The following is a 10,457-nucleotide window of genomic DNA, read 5'->3' as shown; positions in this document are numbered from 1 at the left end:
GCAGTAGCTGTCGTCAGAGGTTGTAGCAGCATGAATGAGCATCATCTACCACACGAGCAGAGCACTGTGCCTTACTGTGAGTTCTCCTCCCAGATTCACAGGCCCTGGCCCACAGATTCTCAAACTTCTCCTTAAGTTGGACTATTTCCTGGGGATGCACGATATGGATTCCTTCCCTGCTGTTTATGGCCGATAACGATGAAATAATCTATAATTTCAAATGTTTGTATTTTAAAAGGATAAGGCTTGATAGGTGTAGAGAGCAAAGATGACTTGATATTAAATCTCACCTAACCAAATCTAAATCACAATTTTTAACACAAGAAAACAATGAATGTTCATTATGTTTGTCATTAAAAAAAATACAAATGAATAACAAGCATAAGATATCTAAATAAATACATATTTAAGTTCATGAGGTTGAGGTCTTTCTAAACTTGGCTTTAATAGAACATAAACGTTTAGCTTAAGAATTCAAAATAATATATTTCAAAACACACGTCAAGTCAACATTTTTAAACATAAGCAATTGGGCTTTTTAGGATTAACTAATTTAGGTATAGGAACAATACATAATATACGTTTACCATTATCTGCCAATAATTTATCGGCCCGACATATCATGCATCCCTGCTTGACTTATTCAGCTTCTAGCTACCGTATTGTCATTTGTCCCTCTTGAAGTTCCCAGAAAAGTAGGCCTAAATAAAGGGAGCCCATGCTTTCATTTTGAAAATCCAGGGCAGTCCAACAACTGACGCCTTCATCCTGCCATCTTCTTTTGGTCTATTGCTCATCCAACTTTCCTTTTGCTTAGCACCTTTTATTCTAAGCCTTTTATCATGTGTCTGCCAACCGCCCCAATCCTCTTTAACTCATCTATCTCCAACCTCTTCCCGCTCTTTTTCCGTGACCTTTCACCCCTTCTCTTCAAGCTGCACCCCCTGTCAGATATCAGTCCTCCATTATCCACTATGTATGCTCCATCTTGCTGCGATCCTGTCAGACTCGCTATTTCAGATGTTTAAAAGTGGAGTTTGATGGAGGATTTTTTGGTGAGTTATTGGCAAGGTCTGGTAACATAAATGCTCCAACTACACACTCCAAACTTTTCTGAAATATATTTTGTGTGTTATGCGTAGTCTGCCATTACCCTGTGACTTCTTGTCTTACTTTTGCACCTACAGTACAGCCAGGCTGCCGTAGTGTAACTGCAAAACGTTGGCTTATTTTGCTCCTGCAGGTTTATTCTCGAAACGTTCAAACGGCTATTCTTCGTTCATACCTTGCACTGACACTGTTGACCTTGACGGCTAGTCGACAAAGTCGCTCTGACCTATAATTTCCCTGATTGGGGGGGAAAAGTCCAATTTAGCCGCTTGACCGATTGAGACTCAGTCCTGCTTCCTCTGTTGTGCAAAGAGTCCCTCTCTCACTTGTATTTATTCTTTAACGATGAGTGTGAAATGTCCTTTCATGAATGTCTGAAAAGGCGAATGAGCGACCAATGAAGATGATGTAAAGTGAAGTGTGATTTACGTATCCAAGGGAACATAGTTTGACTGTTATGATGCTTGTGGCTGACCCACGGCAGAGCACTCTGAATAAGATGTTTCCATTTCCCACTTCTTCTTTATTTTTTTTAAAGGAGTTTTAAATTATTATTTTTATTATTAAGGAACTGTTAATTATACTTTGATTGTTTCACTGCCTATATGTGTTTGCTTTTGTTTTTCTTTGCGTAAAAACAAACCTTTTGTGATTGGATAAAAAAGAAAAGCGGGAGCATGAGTGTAAGACAATCGAATGGCAGGAGTTTCTATCTTTTTATAAAAGGCAAAAGGAACCAGCCAGAGGAAACATAATTCTGGATTCAACTGGTGTGGAAATGGATCAATCTTTCTCTTCTCGGCTAATGCATATTGATTTGAAAAGTAGATGAATCAGTTTAAGACCTGAAGGGAGCAATATTCTGTGGTGTATTGAGGACTTGAGACCACAGGGGGGTGCTGTGCTCTTTCTCAGAGAAAAGGAGTCATCATTTTTGTTATGCAGCCTTTGGACGAATAATAACAGGACGTAAAACTGCAACCAAAACTACTGCAGATCGAAATGTAAAGTTCAAAATGAAACCTTACATGAGATATTTTAGAATGTGGGATGTTTTCCTCAATTGACCTTGAACATATTTTCATTAGAGACATTCCTCTTCAGATACACATTTTTTTGACAGATTAAACCAATTTACTGCCAGCCCCCTAATACACTTTGACTCATAAATCACCTTGAAGGTCAATGTTAAGTTAGCAATGCAGATATAACACACCAGACAACAAAGGTGATCTAGCAGAAAACCCTGGCTGAGTAAAACATTTCTCTGCCCCTCATGCCTCTGAAACATATGCTCACGCTTGCACTTCCTGTTTCTCTGTTTTTCCCTGTCATGGTCCTCAGGAACATCAAGCGTTGCTAGAGAAGGAAACGAGTTTGAACACGTCTGCCTATGTGTGTGAAAGGTTTTTTAAATTATTATTCGATTTTGTTTTCTCGTTGCACAGACGGCGGCTTGTGCAGAGTGTGTAGTGGAGGTCTGTGAGGTGTACTGTGTGTGCGAGACACACACACACACCCACACACTGATGTCCTCTTGTCCACTGAAGGCTAGCTGTATACATCATGAGTTACAAGAAAACTAGATAAAAGCAAGTGCTGCAAATGGAAAATCATTATTAATAAAAAACTATTTAAATTGTTCACTTAGGCTCCGATTGTTGTAACTATTTTTTGAAATCGTTCAGATGCTGTGTATAGATAATCCAGACAATTTACAACCACAACCGTTTCAACACTAACAGCATGGCCGTTAACCCTAAAACGTTGTGTTCACTGTACCAAACGTCAGGTTATGCAGTTCACTTTGGGTCATCCCCGGCCAGTTTCCTGTAAAGTAACTTCCAGGCATTAGTCACAAAGTATGAATGGCCAGTTTTGTTTTTGAACAACTAAACGATTTCTGTAAATAAGTACTATACACATGTTTACTGTATCAAATAAGGAAAAAATAGATTTCTCAAAAAAGAGGTTTAACAATATTTGCATCAGAGGAGCTCAATATCTTCCTTTAAAGGAGATTCCTGCACACTGGTAAAACATTTGTTAAATCATCTTAAGCTAACATCAGAAATACAAATTACAATACAAGATATTTTATTTTATAGTGTTGAGCCTACTTATTTTAGTAAAGGATCTTTAGTGTTATTACGCTTTACTCATCTGTGCATTTTGGGACAACACAGCCAACTATCGAAACAGAAATAATGAATAATAAATTAGTCAGCCTGAAACTGGAAACTGGAGTTTCAAAATGAACCTGGGGACTTTTATTACAGAAACGTATGACTAGTTTCTCTTGTCGTGACATGAGTGAGTATTACTGTAACACTTCATACTTTAGTTGTGCAAACTTGTCCTCTTTTATATGCAATAATTACACTTCAATTCAAGCCAACAGATGAGACAGTATTGTTCTTGACAGCAGGTGTGGGAAAAGTACTGAACTCAAAGGAATACTTCACACCAAAACAACAACAGAAAAACATTATTAACAAACTCTCACGAACAGATAATGCAAGTCTTATTTATAAAGTTGAACGATCACTACTTTCCAAACATGCATTTTTGATTAACCTCACTATTTCAAACGCTTCTACATAAACATACTGTACCTATGCTTGTGAAGGTGCACTACTTGTAGTTGTGAAGAGTATTTTCCCTTGTATTAGGTAATTGATATACAAATATTAAATTGGGGGATGAAGTATTCCTTCATTCCTTTGAATGATGAAGTATAAACGCCTTTCTTTTTCTGCCAGTTTGTACTTCTACAGTACTACATTCCATAGGAAAACGTTGTACCTTTTTCTTTACTACATTTATTAAACATCTACTAGGCACTAAGAGTTCGATTTAATATTTATTAATTAACCAGAGAGCCATTACTTATAATACTAAATTGACACTTTGTTACTAATTCTTTGATATTTTTTAGTTAACGAACGCCCAGTGAAGAACCTTTACTTAGAACTGAGTATGTTTATATTGTGATATTGCTTCTTTTACTAAGGTTAATTATTTGAAGACATCTTCCACCAGTGTTAGGCCTTTAATGGAGGACTACCTCTGACCTTCTTCTTGTTGTGGGACAATGTCTCGTGACAGCAGTGTGTCTGTGCTTGTGTGGGAAGCACATGAGCTTCATGATGTTCACAGACCACAAGCATGATATACTGCTGCACCTTTAGGGAAGGGAAGTCTAAGTCTGGCTTGTTTTGGAGCCACACATCTTCAACACTTGGCCCCTGTTCCCCTGCGGCGATGATTGGCTGACAGGCAGGTGGGTGGATCAGCAGAAAAACAAACATTGCCACAGGCTCTGCCACTCTGTACCTGTCTCTGACTGACTGCAGTTCCCTTTAGGCTCGGGTCAGATACCCTCTCTCAACCTTTCAGACACCTCTCCTTTTCTCGACGCAGCCATGAGGACCACTATGCTCGCTGTTGTCATGGTGACGTTGTGCGTGATGATGGTGGACGCAGACGTGAAGCCACAGAAAGATTTCAACCTGCAGAGGGTAAGAGATCACACTTCTTTATCATGTTTGTTTTTCAGTAGTATTGTGTTTGAACCAGTCAGATTTTATGATAAAAAGTGTCTGCTCTCATTAGTTATTATTTATCAAGTTTCTCCATTGACGAGGGAACGCTGTGTTCTGTGTGTGTTTGCATAAGAAAGAGTGAGTTTTTTTGAGAGAGTGAGAACATGTCCATGTGTGTGTAGTCAATGTTTGAGAACAGCTAACCAGTTGGCGGTCAAAAACAAACCAAGTACAAAGCCTCAGTACAAAGAACAAAGTGTCATGATTAATTAATTTGTGAATCCTTGGCCTTCTGGTTTCCTCAGGTTGAGAGAGGTCAGTATGACTTTCCCCAGGGTAAACACATCATGAGAAATGTCTTCTTCATTTATTTCCTGTTTGTATTTATCCCAGAAGCCTTTAAAAGAACCCTATATGATGGATTCTATATGTACGTTAAAGGGTTCATTGCCAATGTGTGGGTAAATGTAAGATTCAACAGTCACACCTCCATCCATTCAGTGTTTTAAAGGCTCGAATGCGGACATAAGGAAATGCTGTGGTTAGAGGAAATGTTTTCAACATTTACCAATAAATCTCACTTGTTTTCCTACTGGGGGCTTTCATGCTTGAATAAACCAAATACATACAAAAAGAAAAAAGAAATGATCAATTAATAACAGCTGGAAAATGGTGCATGTGATATATAGAATTGAGTTTTCCCAATGCCCATGTTTGGTGACGGTGTGTGTTGCTGACCAGAAAAAAAAAGTTGCAACGCACAAAGAAATGCGAATGGATAAGTCTAGATATATTTGGGGTTTGTCTTACTGACAACAAAACTTTTATTATTAAAGAACATCAATTGGAAAAACTGAGGTTCTCTCTTGGAGGTTCTATAAAGAACTTTAATACAATATGGAGCCCGTTTTTATCTTTCATAGACATTCTGGATACTATGCCTAACAGATCAGACGACTGAGTCCTTTTGGTTCATATTATTCTTATTGTAAGAATATTTTTTCCTTACAGTTTTCCCTTATTATTATTATCATTATATTTTTATTTAGAATTATTTTTCTTTCTTTCTTTTTTTTTTTTTGTGTGCTTAATTTAGTTTTTTACTTGAGGTCGAGGCTGGGTGGGATGTTTAAAATAGAAAACTGAAAGTGAGCATTGTGTTTCTGCCTCTTTCTTATTCTGTAATTGTATATTTTGTACTTTGTAATGCTCAATAAAATATATGAAAAACCCCCAAATACCGAAATAGTTTATTCCTCTGTGTCTTAAACGTACATGTTGGTCAATAAACTAATAAGAACGTGGATGAACGAAGATGAGCTTTAGAGTTGCACTGTCTGATATGTACCTCCATTAAATAGGGCTTTCTAAATCTGGCAGAGCTGGTTGTTTGACCAAAATAAAGCAGGTGAAACATGAAAGGGGGCTTTCTTAATCTGGCAGAGCTGGTGTTATGGCTGCAGGATTTGGCACCACCCCTGTAACTTCTGCCAGGATGGTCATAATCTCACCGCAATCACAGCAGTATTGGTTTGTCCCCTTGAGTTCAAGTACATACAAAGCAATTCACTCTGAGCCGATCAGGTGAATCTGGCAGAGTTGGTGTTACTGTATGGCTGCCTGATTTGGCACCCATCAAAATCTTTAAAACTAACACCTAGTCTTGTGTGCCTGTTTGTGTTCAGTTTGCAGGGAGATGGTATCGGTTAGGCCTGGCCTACGATTCTCCGAGTTTTGTCCCCTTCAGGAGCAAACTGAGGGCCTCCATGGGCCTTGTCACAGCGATGCCAAACGGCAACGTTAACCTCACCATGTGGGAACTCACGTGAGTCTGTATGCAAATGTAAATGCGTGTCAAAGAAGAGAGGATTTAAAATAAACACATTGTGTTTCCTCTGTGTGCCTCAGACCTTTAGGTTGTGTGACTCAGGTGTACAACTATGAGAGGACCAATGTAGCCGGACAGTTCTCCTACTTCAGCACACGTAAGTCTCTGACTCATCTTCACATCCTGTACAACAAGGATGTTAAGCATGATCTTTGATCTAGCTTTTAGTTACAATGTCAATATTTGGCCGCATTAGAACAAAGTTTGATTTTGAACCAGTACGGGCAAACAAACTCAAACAATCGCGTGTGACTATTACTTCAGTCAATGTGCATTTTAATTTAACGACACAAGCAATAAATGAGAGTAGGCAGCAGTGAAGCTGTGGGTGCAGACAAATCTAACATTAGGTTTATTTTGATAGCTTTTTGTAAGAGAGGAAGCTCAAGGATGAACATGATTGGAACATGTATTGAACATGTGACTATAGAATGAGCAGGACTACCGTTAGGCTCCATTTCTGAGTGCTCTTAAACAGATTTAAAGTGGACCTATCATGCTATATTTGAATAATATAGTGTAATATTTATACTTTTTTTTTTTCAAAATACCAAACAGATCATGCATTTTAGCCATGCCTCATTTTGCTCAATTTGACCATTTCTAGCTCTGGGCAGATTCAGTGAGAACAGCACCATCTACTGGCCTGGCATATGTACTACAGAGTCTCCAGCGCTTTCGAACGGCAATGGCCGTGGCTGTCTCCTCCTGATTGGTGGAGTTGGCCCAATAGCCGTAGCGCCACTGTCCTGACGTCAGGACAGTGTTCAAATCTGGATCAGTTTTTATCAGATCCGTTGCAGCCCCTTTTTTAGAGATTTGGGTATGGAGGAAAATAGAGAGGGTTGTGTTTTCTGACACTTGGTGAGTTCCCTGGAACACCGGGGACACATATTCATGTATAAAAGACGTACAAAAGTGCATTTTGCATGATAGGTCCCCTTTAATATAGGGTGCAGGAAGTATATACGTTTGTATAGTTTTTAATACATTTTGTTTTGTGTATATGATGCACTCATGCACCTTTTATGAATTTAATTGTTTGTTTGTGTTCATATATTTTTTTAATGTTTTTATTTTAGGGCATAAACTGTATAATGCAAAAAGAAAATGTATAACTTTTTTAAGATGTATTTGCAGTATTGTTGTAATATGGTTTGGTACAGTACATCTATTCGTACATAACATAAATAGACACTCTTTGTTGGATGTCACTTATACAATGCCCAATACTTAATCACAAAAGTCAAGTCATCCAATATTGTAGGTTCTTTTATTTTACAGATTTGACTAATTATTCTTGATATAGCATTATTATACCCTCATGGATTTCTATTCATCCTCATACTTCTTAGGTTAAGGTTATTTTTTACTACATGACAGATGACAGCATTACTGTGAAGCACTTTGTGAATTATATTTCTGTGAAAGGTGCTATAATAAATAAACGTATTATTATTATTTATTATTAGTCCCTCATCTGTGCTGTGTGTACTTTCAGGCCATAACATGGTGAAGGACATCACAGTGGTTGACACAAACTACAGTGAATACGCTGTGGTTCTCAAACACAAGGTTTTTAACAGGGAGTACACGCAGGTGGCGCTTTACGGTGAGACACACAAACACAGATATACACATTATTTCCATCACATGTGAGCTGCAGAGCAAACACCATCTTTCTGCGTCTCTGTTTGCAGGTCGCGCTCAAACGGCCAGAGTTGATGTCCTGCAGAAGTTTAAAGCCTTCGCCTTGTCCCAGCATTTCCCCAAAGAGTCTATTCTGACTCCACCTCCAGCAGGTAAGGTATAGGGAACACACACACACACACACACACACACACACACACACACACACACACACACACACACACACACACACACACACACACACACACACACACACACACACACACACACACACACACACACACACACACACACACACACACACACACACACACACACACACACACACACACACACACACACACACACACACACACACACACACACACACACACACACACACAAATATTAAAGGATAATTAAATGACCATAAATGTTTTCTGGCCAACAGAAAATTGCCCGTCATCAAGATCTGGTTAGGTGAGTTGTTTTCTTTTCTTTAAATGACCTAAACCATGTCCTACAACAGGTTTTTGAATGGTTCCTGCACAACAAATCTTCAGTAAAAATGAGTTTCTGTTTCTCCCTGCAGGTTTCCTGAGATGATGCTGCTCCACCTCTTTGTTCGCTACTCTCAGCAGCATCTACCATGAAGTGTTGCAAAAAGCTCTATCTCAGCAAACATCCTTATTATGGCTGAAAGGATGATAATTAACATATATTTCCAATGTAATGTATACATCATGCTCTTTATTTAGTGTTTCACATTTTTTTCATACTACTGCGCTGACATTAAATAAAGGATATTAACCTCAAGGCTATTTAAACAAAAAAAAGGTTTTGTCTGTTTTTCTTAATCACCAAATGTATAGTTTGTACTGTGATCGGGGAGTTTTATTGAATTACATTCGTGTGTGTGTGTGTGTGTGTGTGTGTGTGTGTGTGTGTGTGTGTGTGTGTGTGTGTGTGTGTGTGTGTGGTGTGTGTGTGTGTGTGTGTGTGTGTGTGTGTGTGTGTGTGTGTGTGTGTGTGTGTGTGTGTGTGTGTGTGTGTGTGTGTGTGTGTGTGTGTGTGTGTGTGTGTGTGTGTGTGTGTGTGTGTGTGTGTGTGTGATTTCCACTGGGACATGTCCCCCCCACTTTTCAAAATCCCATTTGTGTCCCCCCCACTTTTTAAATGTGTTTATTATTTATTTTTACGCAAGCGGTCATCGTCACGGAGGATTGGGTTGTTGTTAGCATCTGGTGCTAGCTCGGAGCTAACGGAGAATTAGAAGCTGTTTCAACAATAAGGAGAGGGAGAGTTCTCTCCTGTCGGACTGAGAGAGATAACGCTCAGGGAGGTAAAGAACTCGCTGAGCGATTAGATTGTAAACTTTAGTCGAGTTATCTCAGTGGGTCTCAAACGGTTTGGTCATCTATGTAAACAAATATTTCCATCTATGTAATATTAGTTGTATATAAAATAAGTTAAGAAATCCTTCCAATGTGTACTATCTATAGGTCAGTACAAAAATAAAAAAACACAGTTTCAAAGGGGAGTGATTAGTCAAATATGCATAAATAAAAAGAAAGAATGCAGACTAGGTAAGATAAAGATATAGAGAGGAGTTTATCAATGATTTGTTATTGCTTGTGAGCATATTCTAATGTTTTTTGGAGTATTAAAATATATACAGTTCTGTTTTATATGAGTGTTGAGAACTGTATCCATACATCTCTTCATTTGTGCACCAGATTGATGCATTTAGCTTCGATTTAAAGAAAACAAATCTTCCCGGGGTGCATGCCCCGGGACCCCCCTAGAGGATGTGAGGTCATCACAAATAAAACAGGTTCACATGGATAGGATACTAGATAAGTGTGCACACTCATTATATACACTACACATTTTTCTTGGATTTGTTAACACTATTGTCCCTAATATATTTGTAGAAAGGCAGGAAATTAAATTAAATTGAGAAAAATGTTCATTGCGGAGGACCCCCTGTTTTGTGTCCCCCCCACTTCTCAAACTGTGTGTGTGTGTGTGTGTGTGTGTGTGTGTGTGTGTGTGTGTGTGTGTGTGTGTGTGTGTGTGTGTGTGTGTGTGTGTGTGTGTGTGTGTGTGTGTGTGTGTGTGTGTGTGTGTGTGTGTGTGTGTGTGTGTGTGTGTGTGTGTGTGTGTGTGTGTGTGTGTGTGTGTTCTACATGTGAACACTAGGGGGCAGAGACAGGGCTCCACAACACTGTCCCTTCTGTGAATAACACCTAACATAATGTGCAATCTAGTGACATCACTGCTGC

General features: G+C 38.8%; 1 protein-coding gene across 1 annotated transcript; it reads left to right on the top strand.

Moving 5' to 3' along the window:
• Positions 1 to 4,391: 4,391 nt before the first annotated feature.
• On the top strand, positions 4,392 to 9,008 carry ptgdsa (prostaglandin D2 synthase a). The gene is made up of 7 exons (XM_034122949.1): positions 4,392 to 4,631; positions 6,341 to 6,480; positions 6,564 to 6,640; positions 8,045 to 8,155; positions 8,244 to 8,345; positions 8,624 to 8,652; positions 8,765 to 9,008. The coding sequence occupies exons 1-6, from the start codon at positions 4,536 to 4,538 to the stop codon at positions 8,650 to 8,652; spliced, it is 555 nt and encodes a 184-aa protein (XP_033978840.1). The 5' UTR covers positions 4,392 to 4,535; the 3' UTR covers positions 8,765 to 9,008.
• Positions 9,009 to 10,457: the final 1,449 nt, after the last annotated feature.

This window comes from Trematomus bernacchii, unplaced genomic scaffold, assembly GCF_902827165.1.
Source record: "Trematomus bernacchii unplaced genomic scaffold, fTreBer1.1, whole genome shotgun sequence".
Taxonomy (NCBI): domain Eukaryota; kingdom Metazoa; phylum Chordata; class Actinopteri; order Perciformes; family Nototheniidae; genus Trematomus; species Trematomus bernacchii.
Note: the sequence above shows the minus strand (reverse complement) of the source record. Positions and strands in the feature narration are given on the sequence as shown.